This window comes from Fringilla coelebs, assembly GCF_963513975.1.
Source record: "Fringilla coelebs genome assembly, chromosome: 2".
NCBI lineage: Eukaryota > Metazoa > Chordata > Aves > Passeriformes > Fringillidae > Fringilla > Fringilla coelebs.
The window spans coordinates 64,169,949-64,186,755 of NC_140029.1; the positions used below are offsets into that span (position 1 = coordinate 64,169,949).

General features: G+C 41.8%; 1 protein-coding gene across 3 annotated transcripts in view; it reads right to left on the reverse strand.

The window, feature by feature from the left end:
* The window catches only part of INTS6 (integrator complex subunit 6), a 38,334-nt gene extending 23,333 nt beyond the window's left edge, over positions 1-15,001 (reverse strand). For 2 of the 3 annotated variants that reach the window (XM_084226562.1, XM_084226560.1), the window contains exons 1-4: positions 14,947-15,001; positions 14,469-14,629; positions 14,147-14,224; positions 13,268-13,417 (exon numbers count right to left, since the gene is read on the reverse strand). In XM_084226562.1, coding sequence (XP_084082688.1) covers positions 13,268-13,417; positions 14,147-14,224; positions 14,469-14,579 — 339 coding nt within the window. In that variant the 5' untranslated portion in view covers positions 14,580-14,629; positions 14,947-15,001. Of the gene's footprint in view, positions 1-13,267; positions 13,418-14,146; positions 14,225-14,468; positions 14,895-14,946 lie in introns of those variants that run through there. The other variant, XM_084226561.1, reaches the window with a different exon arrangement.
* Between the last annotated feature and the right edge of the window lie 1,806 nt (positions 15,002-16,807).

A 16,807-nucleotide genomic window follows, 5' to 3' on the forward strand; every position in this document is an offset into this window, starting at 1 on the left:
TCATCCTCAGGCTACTCTCTGTAATTTCACAAGTATTATACATATAAAAAGGACAGCCATTCACATACTAAGAATCAATTGTTTTCAGAAGGATAATTAAAATGTATCATGGAAGAATTGCAGTAAAAAAAGCCTATTACTGAGATCTACTTTTGACTAAATATTTCCATGTCATTACTTTTTAAAGACCACCACTGACTCTTCTGACCCTGCTTCTCACCTTAGTTAGAAAAAAGCATTCAAAACCAAGTATTCCTTCAACAAAACCCTCTCTTATTTATGTAAGCTCTAAACAGTCAGACATCATAAAATTGAATACCAAAAGACTTACCAATAATTTTAACTAAACTGCAGCACTTCTGTCAACAATTGGTTGAGAACTTTATTTCTATCTAATTAATCTAATTCTACAGCAATCAAATTACTTTCTATTTCTCATCCCCTAAAATACACTTTTTTAACAAAACAGCATTTACAAGTCTTGGAAATATCATTCTTCATAATACATAGCAACATCATTGACTGTAAATGCATAGGTAATTAATCCAGTCCAGCCCAATTATTTTGGCTATGCAGAGGAACAGCGAGTGACAGTGCACACTACCAACTCTTTGGCAGCTTACAGGTATGCTGAAATGCACTGGGGAAAGCATCTCAGGATAACAAGGTATAATGAGCCTGCTTACAACTTACTCTGATAACTAGCTAACCAGCATGAGGCTTTATTTATTTCAGCAGCAAATCCTTTTCAACACACTGCTTTTCCTTCTGAAAGTTTGTAGCAGTGGTGAAAATAGGAAGAAGCACCTACGGTTTTAATGGCTGACCACCCTGTAACAAGGTACAAGGAGGATTTTTTAATTCACAATCTACATTTTCAAGGACAGATGCGCACCAAGACAACAAAAAGCCCTACAGACCTCTTTGGAACCAAAGTTACTTAAAACAGCATCAATACCAGGGAAAGTTTGCTTGATTAAAAAGGAACAAGCAAGAGATTCAAAGCCTTAAAATGAACTTATATTACACATCACTTCCATTTGAACAATTTGAGAGCTTCATGACTGCTCCAAAACATGAAGCAACTCAGCTGCATTGGTTGCCTTTCCCTTGGTCTCCAGCTGAAGCAGTTCTGTGCTCAGATACCACACAAATACAGAGCATCACTGAGCTCCACACCACTCACAAGGGGTCACAGAAAGAGGCATCCCATGTCACCCCAGCTTGTGTGATGCTCTCAGAGGGAGCCTCATATCAAGCCAGATAGTGTATCAAATTATCAAGACACATTATTGCCTGGTTAAGGCTCTCACAACTAAGAATTCACTCCCACTGGCAAGTAAGCTTAGCATCAAATTTCAGTGTGATTAATTAATACACACATGATTTTTTTCCTTCTTCCAAGTGTAGAGGTAAAGCAGCTCAAGACCTATTGTGACCTTACATATGCAAGTATACAATATTATACATGCAGGAAGAGAAGATAAAAGACTGTTATCTCAAAGCACACTTTCAAATATTAATTTCAGAGTCAGAAGTGTTGCCGAACTGAAGAAATGGATACGGCAGACATGTGACCAAACCACACCAAACCAGAGATTAAAAATGACAGAATAAGCAACTACTACAAAACTAAGTTTTTAGTAGTACAGTAACCTCAAGCCCAAGAAAGACTGGAAGCTGAAAATAGACATGAACAGAACTTAAGTGCATATTTTTTAATAGAACATATCACTAGGAACTGGAAAAAAGCATTTTGAGATCACAACAAATGTCTAAAAGGTACACTTCCATTTTAGTAAATCACAAAACTCCGCAAGCTGTATTATTATCTAGCTCCCATTAAATTATCTCAGCAGAGCCTTTCCATTTTCAAAAGTATCAGCCCTAACTCTCAGTAAATTTAAACATCTGACCAGGAAATACAAAACTGCAGTATCAATTTTTGAATTCAGTCTTGGTTTTTTATAATTCAGAAGGTCAAGAGTCTCAAATACTCCTGAGAATCTGAACAACTATTGTTCAAAAGCAACAGCTTAAAATGAAATCTAGAAGTCAGAATGACAAAAATTATTAGCTTTAAAGCTATTTTTAAACTGATAAACAGCTTAAAAAATATCAAAACACTTAGCTTGAATTTCAAACTAAAACAGATGGTCCAAATCCATCATGGCTTTCAATTTTTTTGTTTCTTAGAAACTTCAGTTACGCTTTAGCAAAATCATGAAATATCTAAGACATTAACATTTATTGGAGACTTTCCCCTTCACTGCTCAAGGCAGAACACTATCAGTCAAGTACACAGAGGTATTAACAAGTGTTCTGATCATCAGTTACATAAGAACTGCAGCATCTTGTGCAACTTCTTACTTGTCCCACTCACACTTTCAGCAGCTTTGGCTATTTTCTATTATCCCCACAGAATTAATCACTGTAGTTGGCAAGTCCTGTAGAACCAAGTGTATTTTAAGCTTTTGCACAATTGTTTCCCAAGTCACAAGCACAGCTGAATACACTGGCATCACAGGAGTATTTCAGTCAATTTATAGCTGGCAATTAAACTGTACAAAAATTACTTTGCCTTTAAGGATTTTCAAATGTATGTCAACACACACCACAACCATGCATATACATGTAATGCACTACAGTACTAGAGAAAGAATATGTGTTCAACTTTGGTAAATCAGTAAATTCTGTCCTATTACTTGATAAGAAGCAAAATGTCTTCAAATTGTACCTAATATTTAACACTAACACACTGAGAAACTTTGATCTATCAGAACACAAGGAAGAACATGCTGCGGGTGGGGGAGTGCAAAAAGGGCAGTCCAATTCTACTACAACATTTGCATTGATAAATCTTACATCTCACATAAGATGCCACCATAAGAGCACCATAATTCTGTGGCCAGACTGAAAAATATAGCAGCTCTAAACTCTGTCACAGTATTATCCAATTGACTGAACCTGCATGATAAAAATAACTTTGCAATTATATTTATTTACTATGTCTGTTTTGGAACTGAAATTGATTCTTCGAAGTGGGGGCACCTTAATGTCAGAGAAACTTCTGTGCTTTCAGCCCGAATGAGTAAGAGCTGAAGAATATACAAATTCTGTACAGGCTTAAGATCTGACAAAGATGGACTTCACATACAAAAAAAGTTGCTAACTCATCTATCTTGCTGTCCATAAAGATTTCAATATGTTCCTTTGATGCTGTTGATTATTCAATACATAATGCAGTTTTGCAGTGGTTGCAGTTCTGTCTTAGTACTAAGACCAGATATTTGCACAGCAGATGTATTTCAAGATCACTGTCAGAAATCTCAGAAGAAAGTTCAACAAGAGCTATACCAACCAGTTTTACACAGGATGGGTGCTTTGAAATATGTTATGATTTCAAGCCATAAAATAAATTTTAATACAAACCAGAAATCTCCCTTGATGCCTGATTAATGACAAAGACAACAACACCAGTCACAAAAAGTAATCTTATGAAATAACCTAATGAAAGCCCCGTTCCAGAAGTTACACTATTCCAAGAAAAAATGCCCAGTGTTTTTCTGAAAGGGCTGCAGGACGACTCTTACTATTAGAGCTACTCCACACACACACACCTACAGTATGGACAAGCATCCTCTGTGATAATACTGACATCTTTCAGCTCTCCCTGCAGTACCCAAAATAGCAGGACTTGTGCTCTGCCTTTTGTTCACACTAGGCAGCTGGGAATCCTACCTCACCAACAGACAGGTTTCAGAAAGAAGACAGGAAAATTCATCACCTGTTCAAGATAATTTGAGAGATTGCCTCACTACAACCAAAGGAAGAGAACCCCAAATCTTAAGGGGAAAACAACTGCTATCAGAAAAGCAGGTGATAGTAGCAGGTTTTAGAAGACCAAAGTGTGGTCCCAGAAACCATAAAGATCTAGCTTCTCTCAATATATAACAATATACACACCCAGGGTGAATAAAAAGACCACTCTTCTTCAACTCAGGGATGAGGGAAAGAAACAGGTTTGACAAATGCTTAAGGAGTTTTGACTGAGGCCAAAACAGTAACTGTGCTATGAAAACACCAACTCTCAACACTACCACGGATTCTCCCAAATTCTCCCATGGGTTTTTCCGTAGTTTCAACTGCATAAAAGCAACATTTATAAACTGCTATTTGGCCAAAATAGCCTATCAGACAGTACCTCACCTATGTAAACTTGTATTTTACTTTGTAATTGGAACACCAGCCAGCAGAGGGGGCACAAGTTAATAAAATCTATCCTCATAGGAGGTGTTTTGAGTAACAAGATAAACCTGAGGCATGCTCTATTTGCATACTGCCTCAAAACACACAAGTTAATACCTTCTGCCTAAATCCATGTATCTAAAACCCCTAAATATTCTTGTATAAGTACAAACAAGAAGTAATCCCTTACTAAACTCTAATTTCTTAACATATGTTTAATCCAACAGCTGGTTCAAGGTTTAGCCATCATGGAAGTACATACTATCATTCCACTTCTTCCTTTTTCTGCTACAGACTGCCCATCTTTGGAAGGCTCAGCCGCAAACATTGAACTGTATTATGGACACATTCCCTTTGCTTTTGAAGCTAACCCTTCCCCCTCCCTCAGTATTCTATCTCAAATTATTTTTTTCTTTTGGAGAAGACCTTAAAAATAGAGCTTTAAGAAGGCACAGTAGAATTTATTAAGGTCTGAACCTATGCTTCCATTAACACACCATCTCCCTCCTCCCAAAAAAATGGAAAATGCTTTTCAAGCAGTAATGACTTCTCCTGCACTCATCCTCGAAAAGTCAACAAAACTGCAACAATTTTACAGTAAGGATGGCTACCAAAAAATACCTTTCCTCCATGAGGCAAGACTACAAAACCTAAATTCAGCCGTCCTCCTCCATAGACTACAGCAAGGTTATTGTAGGCAAATTAATTTCCCACGTTGTAGACAATTCTTTAGTTAACTACATAACAAATACCCAGGAGTTACTACAATGCCCAAGACATGGGCTAGTCACAGTTTCTTAACTGGAATACTTATGTAGGATTACAGGGCAGTTACATCGTTTCAGTTTCATTTCTTACTAGCACTACAGATTAGCAGTAAATGAAATAATTTTTGCTCACACAGTGTTTGTACATACCACTGTTTGGTGGCATGAAGCTTTCTGCATTTCAGGCAACCAGGAACAAATTAGGTTATAGACTTAAATAAAAAGAAATTTAAAGAAAAATCAGTTAGCAAAAGGCTTTCAAAGCCAAACACAATTGTAACAGCAGACTTTTCCTAAGGCTGAGCCAGAGATCAAACTCCTCAGTACATCAGTTACAGAACTAAGGGAGAATGCTTGAAACAACCATAACAAAGGCTACCTAAGTTCCATTTAAGAAAAGGAAATTTAAGGTATTGAGGAAAATAAATGGAACAGAGGCAAGTCATTTGCTCCTTGGTATTCTGGACCTAGGCATTATCTCCAAAAATCTTTTTTAAAATAGCCTTTTACGACTTCAACTAACTACAGAACCTCCTAACACATCACCTTAAACTAGCCATGTCCAGTCAAAGCTGAACAGTAACAACCAAAGATCCAGTCAGATATCACTTCTATAATTAGAAATGCTAGAGACAAAACAGCTATCTGAATTGCACAAGAAACAGCAAACCCATTTTCAAAAACAAAGTCACAGAAATATATCTAAGTATATCAACTGCTTGCTTTGCTAAAGGCTGCAACTTTGCGTTCTATAGGCAATGATTTCACTGCATATCCTCCCTGAAACACGCCACAAGAAAATTCACTGTGCTTAGTATGATTTTTATAGATGCTCGTAACTTTACACATTGAGTTTCCAAGCCTGGCACCGAATGAACTGCTTAAAGACTATTTAATTGCACAACTTCAGTCATTTTGGAACTCCCTCAAAAAGTTTGTGCCAAGAACAAAACCAAAACTAACAGCAAGAAAAAAAAAGGGGCAACTCAAAGCAGCCTGAAAATGAGTTTCAATGCAAGAACAGATCATTTTCGAATACACCTTCTCCATACTGAATAATACATACATGAAAACAGAAGGCATGTGTTAAGGACGCAGTTAAGACTCTGTCCATGTTGAACAATAAAGGAATGATGAATACATAGTAGACTTATTAAGACCTCAAACTTAAAACCTCAAGATACTTTCATGTGCCTAAATCAGAGAGGTCCCAACATTAGTAAGTCACAGAGTTTCAAAAATCACAGGTGAATATATAGGTTTGTCCTCTTTCATTTAAGAACAGATCTAATTGAGTTTTAAATATCACATTATATAAGTGATAATTTCTTGATTAACTAGTCAGTGTTCCAATTTAGATTAGGTCCTTGGTAAGTTTCAAAAACAATTCAGTCCCTCAATCTTTCACAATTACATCATAGTTAAAAAAAAATTAAAACAAGCATAGAACAGGGATTTTATACATAATGAATTCCAGCAAGTAACTAAACAGTGAAAAACCACATTAAAATGAAGAACAAAATGCCACTAACATTTGAAACATTTAAGTACTGATGTGACAGATGTATAATGCCAGAAGGGAAAGAACTTTAACTTTTTCTTAAATGAAATGAAATTATTTACCTAAGCAGCAAAATCAACTGCAATCACAACTTGTACCTTGTTTTTAAGGTAACCTACAGAAAAACATGCATCTTATCAGTTAGTTACAAATTAATAAATGCATCACTACTGGAATCATCTGAAATTGGATAATCAGTCAATAAGTTACAGGAGTTTTTGAAGTTATTTGAGCGAGCATAGTAAATGTGAGCCGTTAAAAATAGGTTTTATTTGGGCCTTTATAAACTTTTTCTAAGAAAAATAAATTAACACAATCCATACCAAACATAACTTTAAAGTCAACTCCAACGACTTGGAGTTTAAGATGATTTTGGTTTTATTTCCTAAAAATATTTCTGAATGTTTTATTCCAAAAATAACTGACCTTGCCAAGCCGTGGACCAAGTCCCTAATTACAGAAGCCTTTCTGCTTCACAGCAATGACCTTACACAGCTGGTTCTGGCTCAGTCAGTGCAATTCACAGACTAAGGCAGGCCCCTGCTCTCCATATGCTGGAGAAGGGTAACAAGTCCTACAGTTATCCACACACTAATTAGAGGGAAAAAACCCTAACCAAAGTACACACCACCAAGAAGAAGAGACAGACTTGCTTACAAAAATCTCCCCACAATTTAGGAGGTTAATAATCCAGAGTACTGATAAGCTGACTAAAAGTAGCTTATTGACCTATGAACACAGAACAATTCTTCAGAATAACTTCCCAAAGACGCCCCCACAACTCCTTCCTGGAATCTACCACCACAACAGCAGGAGCAACTTGGCTGTTCTAAACCAACTTTGAACCACCACAGTTCAGTCCAGTTTATTAATCTCACTGATCAATCACTGATTTATTTTACAGCATGAAGTCCCACAACTTGAAGCAACTATGAAGCCGTGAGAGGCCACAAGTTCCAGAGCAGAGATCTAGGCTGAGTATGCCTTACAGAAGATGCACACAATCAAGTTGGCATTCTGGGATTCAAAGCTGGGAGGGCAGAACTGTTCCAATAGACATGCCCACTTTTCACTCATTCTGTATATTGAGCATCAGAACACACCATCATTAGTACCCAATGTGAGTCCAGTGACATATTCTGTATTTGTTCAACGTAGCTGGACAAAATGCACAGTGTATGCAAATAAATTATGAATGAACATGTTATGGCATTGCTTCTTCCAAATCCAGTTTTTCTGAAGTATCCTCTTTCTGCTACTGGAACAGATTGATTAAATTGTTTTCATCAGAAAAAATGAAGTACTTCATGAAAGGCTCAAATTCTTTAAAAACATACTGGATTGAAACTAGACAAGTGATTTTAAAAACATTTAAGAGTTTGCTGAACTTTGTTGTACTGGGAGTGCTAAAGGGCAAGCAGTTCCACATCACAATGTGAAAAAAAAAACCACCTTAACAGAGGTGCAGCAGCGCCCGCTGTAGCTCTCACTAGAGGGTATTCTGAAACAAGGACAGCATGTTTAAAGGTTAGGGTCTAAAAGGCGTAAGTTCAAACCAATATGCTTAATTTCATCACACAGCAGATGAGAATGATTGATTTCTACCAGCACTTCACATACAGATCTTTGACATTAGCAGGCATACAGGTTCATGTTAAATCCATTGCCATTTCACAGAAAATATGAGACTGTGAGAAAGCCTCTCATATTTCTGCCTTTATTACACTTACACTTGTGATGTTGTTTACTACTGTCTGAAATTGTCCTATTTAGTTTTCCTGGGGGAGGAGGGCAAAAAAAAAAGAGACCAGGAGAGCTACTCTGGAAGTGTAAATACCTGCCTCTACCAACATGAGAAGCAAACTGCACGCACAACTGTGCCAGCATGACAAAGCAGGAAATGCTAATCTAAACTTTGGTTCCAAATTTGGAGGCACATACAGCACAGGCCATTTCAGTGCAGTGCACTATGATCCCAAAATACCAAGACAAAAGCCATACTTCAAAGGATTTTGACTTTTGAGAGTAACAAAATCCAGTAACAATCCTCAAAAGTCTCTTGGGGAAATAAAACTGCTCAAGAATTTAAAGAAAACAGAACATATCACTGCAGACGCGTAATGTAGTCCATGTTAGGGAACAGTATTTCTTTCACGTGTGATTTTTGTGGTTTTATAAGCTCAGGAGAACCTAGACAAGCACATAAGCAAGCAGTCAGCCTAGAATGAGTGACTTAAAGCTGTCTTGTGTCTACAAGTATGATTAGACATTATCTCCTAGGTACACTGTTTACCAGTATTTGGAATACTACAGTATTTATGCCATTGTGGCAAACCACCCTGAACTCTACAGACCAATGCCAAGTTTTACTGTGGGAACACATCAGCAACTCTGCTACTGTAGCTATAAATGGGTCTAAACCTATACTCAGAAAGAACTATAAAGTAGCAGTTAACCTAAGACTGTGTTGTTTGATGGTCATACATGGCATGACCAAAACACTTGGAAAAAACTGATTTAAAAACAACGGCATCATATGCAGGATACCTTACAACTTCCAGCTCTGAGTGTATTCTTAAGTTCCCAAAATATTCTTTATCAGTTGAATTCCATTCGGATTTTAGTTTTTTCCTCAAAAGATTCTATCTATGCTTCTGCTCATATGTGATATACACTACAGAACTTGTAGTGTATATCACTAGTGTAAATATACACTACTTGGCTTCCACCAAGACTGTACACAGCCTGGTAAATCACCCAAACAGTGTTTCTTGTGCTAATCTAAATCCAGGCAGCATCTTAGTCATCACTGTGAATGAAAACTACCTAGTCTAAATCCACTTGTATTAGACACATAGTTGACTTTTCTGTTTCAGAGCAACAAAGTTAGCATGTGCTTCTGTTACACTAGATTCCTTTAAAAGTCGAACTCATAGCAGTAGTAATGCTGCTGAAAAATGTGTAAGATACTCTAGTCAGATTTTTAAAACCTATAAAAAGCTTATATTATTGAAAAGCACTTTCTAGATGCAGCATTAAAGCAATTTCACCCCCACAAAAATAGTAAAAATACTTTGAAATACATTCAGTTAAGTGTATTTTATCCTCTCAAACCTTATTCTATGCTATACTGCTAAAAAAAACAGTAAGAGACTTTCAGCATTTCACAAATAACAGGCAACATGAAACACAGAGGGTATCAATAAATCAGAGTTTTAACAATTTCAAACATCCATCGGATTCCAGCTTTGGTAGGGCTATGCTGGTCCTTGGCTCGTCAGCATCAAAACACCATTGATACATATTTTACCTACATCAGATTCAGAGCTTAGGCTTAGAAACCTCACTACAACCTGCAAGTAACTGAAGCTGATGGTTTATTTCAGCCATTTATTTACATTTTCACTCTACTGTAACAGCAGCTACATTTTGAATGCTTTCTGTTTCCACAGAAACATCTATCAGTATTTAACCTTTCTATCAACTATAACAAGCTGCACATTTGCTATACTCAAACCTATTTGGTTACATCGTGACTACTCATGTCCTGCTGAACAAGCCAAGGTTACAAGAGCTAAGAGTGTACTTCAAGAGGACAAAAAGCCTGCCAGTGAAAGGCTGGATATTTCAGACTACCTGAAATAATGGAAAAGCTGAACTGGAGAAAATAAGGAGTCAATTATCTAAGTATAAACTGGGCTAATGAAGTACAATATTTTGTTGTGATGTAACTAACTCTTACTGAATTACTTGATTTCTTCCTGGAGACATCCAAATGCTGTATTTTTTTCCCTAAGCTCTCCACAAAAATGCAGAAGGTGAAAAGGATCACTATTTTTAGTGAATGCTAAAGCTGACACCCTATTTGAAGGTTTATTCTTCTGCTATAATCGCCACAAAGCATACTAAAGGGGAAAAAAAGCTATTGGATCCAAGCAGTAAAATAATTAAGTTATCAATCTGAACATGCTGCAAAAGTTTAAGGAACAGCCACCTTAAAATGTGTACATTTCAAAGCCATTTTTTCTTATCAAAAGCCTCCAAAACAATTGGATCTAGCAACTCTCAGTAAGACAAAATATTTCTTAAGCCCTATCATAGCATCTATATCAGAACTAGCTTATGAAAAAATCTTCCAGGCTCTTGACAATTTAAGTGTGTTGACAGTGTGCTTTGAGATCTAAATGTGAGATCCTGTGATCAGCTGATCACATGGTAACGCAATCATTGCATATGCAGTATGATAAAGACTCATAATAATCCAAACATTAAAGTAGCAAGAAAATATGAGGCAGATTTTCCCCAACTCCAGAGTGACCCTTCAGCCATCATTCTTGTTCAGAAGGTCAGCTGATGGAGAACTCTGGTCAACTCTGAAAGAAACTGAGTATACTGAGTCACTCTGCCATTTAAACCAACAGTTTGCACCCAGCAAGGGTACAATATGTCACTGGTGGAGAACAACTTGACAATCCCATCAGGCTTGCATCATGTCTTGTCATTAGCATGTGTAAGAAAAGTCTGGCTTACAAATTCATTTTTGTGAAACAAGTGGATCTCGGCAAATATCTTAGAAGTTTGTCAATACAACAAAACACAAGCATGACAGTTGAAAGATGTTTAGCCAGAGAGATTTCCCACAGAAGATCAATAAGTTTGGATTTTATTATGTCACATAATACCACACCTAAGATGATCTGTATGTTGCTATTTTTTGTAAAATTATCTTCTCCAACCCTGACATACTCAGTCCTCAAATATCTGCCTGCTAAATTTCAGTTAACTACTATTTTATATTGTTAATATTTGTAGCTGTTTTACAAAAAAGTTTATCAACAATTTATGTTCTGAGTGAAAACTATTTAAAATACAACTGAGCATCCTGACCACTTTTATTTTCCTGGATTTTTAAGTTTCTCATACTATGTATGGTTGAACACTGATTTGTCTGAACTAAATTGTAGGTGGTAGACAATAACAGAACAATGACAGTCTATCAAGCCATAGTTTTACAGACCAATGTGAAGATGAAGACAATTAGCTGTCCAAGAGCTCATCCTGCAAATGCTGAAGGATGAGTTAAATGTTGTGGAATTTGATTTATTTTTTTAAATTGCTATTTTGGTTAGAACAGCCAAAATGGGAACCTTTGACTTCAGCAGCAGATGACCTGCCACTTGCAATAGAGTCATCTATTTTTGCAGATGCTAAAGAGTTAGAGCTTCTATTTAGTCACCTGACTGCACATTGTGAATACCTCTTCAACAGCCAGCTCCACATGTGGAATGGAGCAAAAACGTGCTTAAGTGACAGTGGATTCAAGCCCACAGAGACAGACAACCAGAAGAGATCAGACAAAGAAAAAGTCATTGCTTCACAGGCAAAAGAGCAGCTACTGCAGTAATGAACACTACTAGTGAGTCAAAACAATTATGACAACTCAACTGCCCACTTGAGTAGTTGAGCACAGCTGGCTCACTTAGAGCAAATTATTTGACATGGGTTTAATTAGAGTAATTCTCACTAGCAACGGGAAAGAGCAATATTTTGTGTACGGGCCTACAGGGGTTAAGTGTTCAAGAATATAGCTCCTGTAACTAAACAAAAACACCAGAAAAATGGGAAAATCTCACACAGATGTATGAGGACATCAGATGGCCATAGGAAAAAACCTCATGTGTGGAACTAGCCTTTTTTTAGGGTTTCATCACTAAACAGGCATTTTAAAAATGTTTAGGCTCACTTGACCATTGCATGGTAAAGCCATACAATGCAGCATGACGAATTTTCTTCATAAACACGTGGCATGTTATCACAAAGTCTGCTTAGACTGGGAAACAGTGGGAGAAGGGGGACTTATGTTCACAACTACATTGCCATGGTAAATACCAAGAGCAGTACTAAGTACTAATCCTCTGATAGTGGACACAGAATTACATGAGAATAACAAACAAAAAGGGGAGATTCAAGTTGATATGCCCCACAGGAAAAGTACTAGCAGCATCCTTCATGTGAAACAAATCCAGGCTTTGATCCAGCAGCAGAAAGAACTCTGGGTCCTAAGGCACACATTTAACCTACAATGTCTGTATTTTAGCAGCTCGTTCTAATGAGCACTTGAATGCTGGCCCACTCGAAAAAACTCCTGTTTTAAAGGGACAGTTGAAATAGAGATTTAAAAATGACAGCTTCTCAAGGCTCTGATACAACAAGCAGGTTTATAAAAATATATGTATGCAGAGGAATGTTGTGGTAAACTCACTGGAAAGAAAGTGTTTTGAAAAAGCACTCCTTCCAGTACTTCTGGACATGCAGTGTTGTTAGAAAAACGGCTCATCTCCCAAACTGCTCAGCATTGTATAGAGAAAGCAAAGTTTTCATAACCCTACCAGGCTCACCAGCTAAGGTGCTGAACACAGACTGAACAAAAAAAAAGGAAAAATTTGAACTGAAAAGGTCAATTTGGAGGCTGTATCACAGCTTAAAAACTGAGAAATGACTGAAATTAAAGAAAAGTAAGTTGGTACCAACTCACTGGCTGTTTTTCTTCCAGCCAGCCAAGCTCTGAGCTTACTTTTTGAAGCCCTCGTATTGAATATTCCATGAAGATGCCACTTTGGACAACTAGCTAACTGCTGTCTCTGGGAAGTTTGTGTTTTAAGATTTTTCCACCTAGTAACAGTCAACCTACCTGCCCATAGTTGTCTATGCCAGTTACTAATCTATTTAAATTTAATAAATCAAAAGCTGTCCTTAGGGACTGGCCAAGAGTCGTAAGTCCTTCAGCTTGAAGGTTTTTCAGTTCATTCATAAACGTTGCATGGTTTTCCTTCCAGCCAGCCTGCAAAGGGAAACGTGAAAAGATTTATTCTGCAGATACGAGTTTTGCTTTCCTGTTAGGCTACAAAGAGCCTCCCCTGCTGCATGCAGCTCACTACAAATGATAAAACACCTCAGAAATTAGTATTTGATGTTGCTCCAAAAAGCCTGAAATGATGAACTTCTCTTAATCCATAAAACTCCCCATTTACCCAACGAGCACTTTTGCTTTGTTCCACGGGACAAATTTCTTTTAGGACATGGGTGCCCAAACCTTAGAGTTATTTACATCACCCTCCCAAAGCCCTGCCCAGATGGAAGCCAACTGCGCCGCGAAGCGACCTCCAACAGGTTCACCGTCCTGTGTCATGTGGACCCACCGCCCCCTTCCCCCGCGCGGTGCGTCCCGCCCCCCCCCCCCCTCCACCGCGGCGGGGCCAGGGAAGTGCCGTCCCCTTCCGAGTCCGGGGCTCTCCGGGCTGAAGTCGGTCCTTCCCCCGGCTCGCCCCTTGCAAGCCGAACTCTCCTTGGAGTTGCTGTCACTTCTCCCAACTTGAATAAATATCCCCCACAGTTCATTGCTGCTCGCACACACCGCACAGGGGAAAAGCGTCGGCCATGTTGATGTCAGCGCCGCCGCCGGAGCCCGTGTGTGCCGCGCTCCCCGGACCGCCGGCAGCCGGGGCGAGGCGGGCGGGGGGCGGACGGGCCGGAAGGAGGCCGGGGAGGAGGGGGGGTGAGCGGGGGTTACCTTGATAGCGTAGGGAGGCTCCTCGAAAGTGACCAGCATGTACCTGTCTCCCCTGCTGGCCGGGTCCCGGGCTCGGAGCTGCGGCGCGGGGGACAAAGCAGAGGGTGAGCCGAGAGGCGGCGCCGCCGCCGGAGCCCCCCGGCTCGGCCCGGCCCTCCCCTCCCTCCCCGCTCACACACGCACTCTCTCGCTCGCTCGCTCCCGCCCTCGCCCCGCGCCCCCGGCCCAGGCAGCCCCCCGCTCCCTGCCACCCCCTCCCCTCCCCGCGCAGTCACTCTCGCTCGCTTTCTCTCGCCTTCTCTCGCAAGGCAGAGCCCGGTACCTTCATGAAAGTCTCTACAGCGCCTTTGGCTATGTCCAGATAGGTGGTGCCCAGATGGGTGCGCTGGTTCATGGAGGCGGACGTGTCTATCAGGAAGAGTAAGATGGGCATAGTGCGGAGGGGCCGGCGGCCGGACGGCTACATGGACAGCGGGCGGGGGACTGAGGGGAGAACCGTGGGGGGAGGTGAGGGGAAGGGGGGGAGAGAGAGAAGAAGACGGAGGACGGGAGAGGAGTAAGTGGCTGTGAGTGCTGTGCACGGGGAAGGGCGCCTCCCCGCTGCCCCTCTGCCGAGGCGGGGGGGAAGGGGGGGCAGCCCTGCCTGCCCTGCCCTCCTTTGTGTGAGGGGCCTGCTCAGCCCAACACAGGCTGGTTTATGAGGGAGAGGCGGATAGGGCTGCGCTGCTGGCTAACCTTCCCCCCACCACCACCGTCCTCCTCCACCGCCGCCCGCCCTCCCCTCCCCCTGTTGATGTTACTCAGAAGTTTCAGGCGGAGCAGCCGCAGCCCCGCTACCCCGGCACTTTCTCGCTCTGACTGAGGCGCTTCCTCGCTCGCCTCCCGCTTTTAAGGCAGCCTGGGTAGGTCGGCCCCGCCCCTCAAGGACACGTCCCCGTCCCACGTGACTGCCTCCCGGCGCCACTATAGGGCCCCGGCAACCGCTCTTTAGCATATTCAAATCGGTGGGGCGGGGCGTCCGCAGCAGGCGGGGGCGCGGGCGGCGGGGGCGCGCAGGCGCAGTGGCGGGCGGGGGGGCGGCCGGCCGGGGGACACGGGGCAGGGCGGGGAGCGCCGGTGATCGCAGGGACGCGCCCGTGGGTGCGCTCCAGGCGCCGGGGATGCGGAGCGGCAGCGCGGGCGGGACGGGAGGGACAGACGGACGGGGAAAGGGATCTGTCGCCGCCGCCCCTCTCGCTGAGCTATTTCGAGGGCTGCGAGGTGACGCGTCCCTCGGGGGCAGCGCCCTGCCCGACCCGCCCGCTCGGGGAGGGCGGGGGGTGGCCTCTGGGGAGCGCCCGGCCGGGCCGGGTCGGGGCGGTAACTCCGGCGCTGGCGGCTTGTCGCCGCCGGGAGCGGCGGGTGAGTCACGGGGGTGGGAAGGAAGGAAGGAGGGAGGGAAGAGGGCGGGCGCTACCCCCCGCCCCGTCTCCGGGCGCCGCCGCTCTCCTTGAGGCTGCGGGCAGATCGCCGCCTGCCCCCGCAGCGGGTCCTGTCCCCGGGCCGCGACGAGGCCAGTGCTTAGGGGCTCCGGGTGACCTGTGCAGAGCCAGATGCCCCTGGAGCCCCGCCGGCCCCGGTGCCGAGGGAGCCGGGGGATCGCTCTTCAAGGGAGCTTGGGCTCCTGGCAGGCAGCACGGGGGTCGCCTGTCTTGCCCACTGGGTTTAGGATGGAGAAGACAGTCCGGCACCGTTTTGATGATGAATTCCCGGAGACATGGTCTGGCCTTTCACTCGATACTTAAGGGGAAAAAAAATTGGCTAGCCTTAGCTGTGACCTTTTTCCTTCCATACGAGCAGTGATTAATACTAAGGTTTCTGTCATCCATGCAAAGGCACTCCAAATTTACTTCTTATAAATCTTATAATTATGGGCTGTTCCTAACCAATTAACGATGAAGATCTCTGTTCTCAGTTTTTTGGCAAATTGTTAGGGTTTGGTTTTTGTTTTCTGGGGTTTTTTTCCCCAGCAATTGAGTCTGCTGTTTCTGCTCACAACCTTGGAGCAGTAACTCCAGAGCCATTTCTTAGCATAATCTGTTCAGGAGAATGCTCTGTTTCCTATCTGACTGATTTTTTTTTTTTCTTCCATGATCCAGCTGATGTGCTCCCACAGCTACTGATCTAGAAGGTTTAAAGCCACTGTGCTCCTTCCTTCTCCCAAGATAAAATTGGCAGTGTTCTGGCTTGATTTGTCTTGGTCTTCCGGGCAAGATTTGTGTCTTGTTAGGCAAGAGCTTGATTCAGCTTTTTTTTAATCTTTTTTTTTTTTTTTTCTAAGACTAATGGAAGATTAGCATTTCTAGGAAGAGAGAGGGATAGAATCACATTTCCATTGCAAATTGGTATGCATTCTTATGCCTTCAAGCAGCTTATTTTGGCTTTCCTGTTGGTGCTGCACCTGTGACCTGTGCCATCCTTTCTTTGGCTTTGGGGTGAAATCAAGGACACTTCCTTTCAGCCCAATTTACCATTCAAGGCTATTATAATATTTTCAATCTTAAAGACTCTGGGAGAGCTGGGAAGGAATCTTTGGAGTTGGTGCTGACCAAAATACAGCAACTTTGGCAGTAACTTCTTTTACTAAGATTATTCCTCGTTGTGTATCGTGCTGCTGTTCGT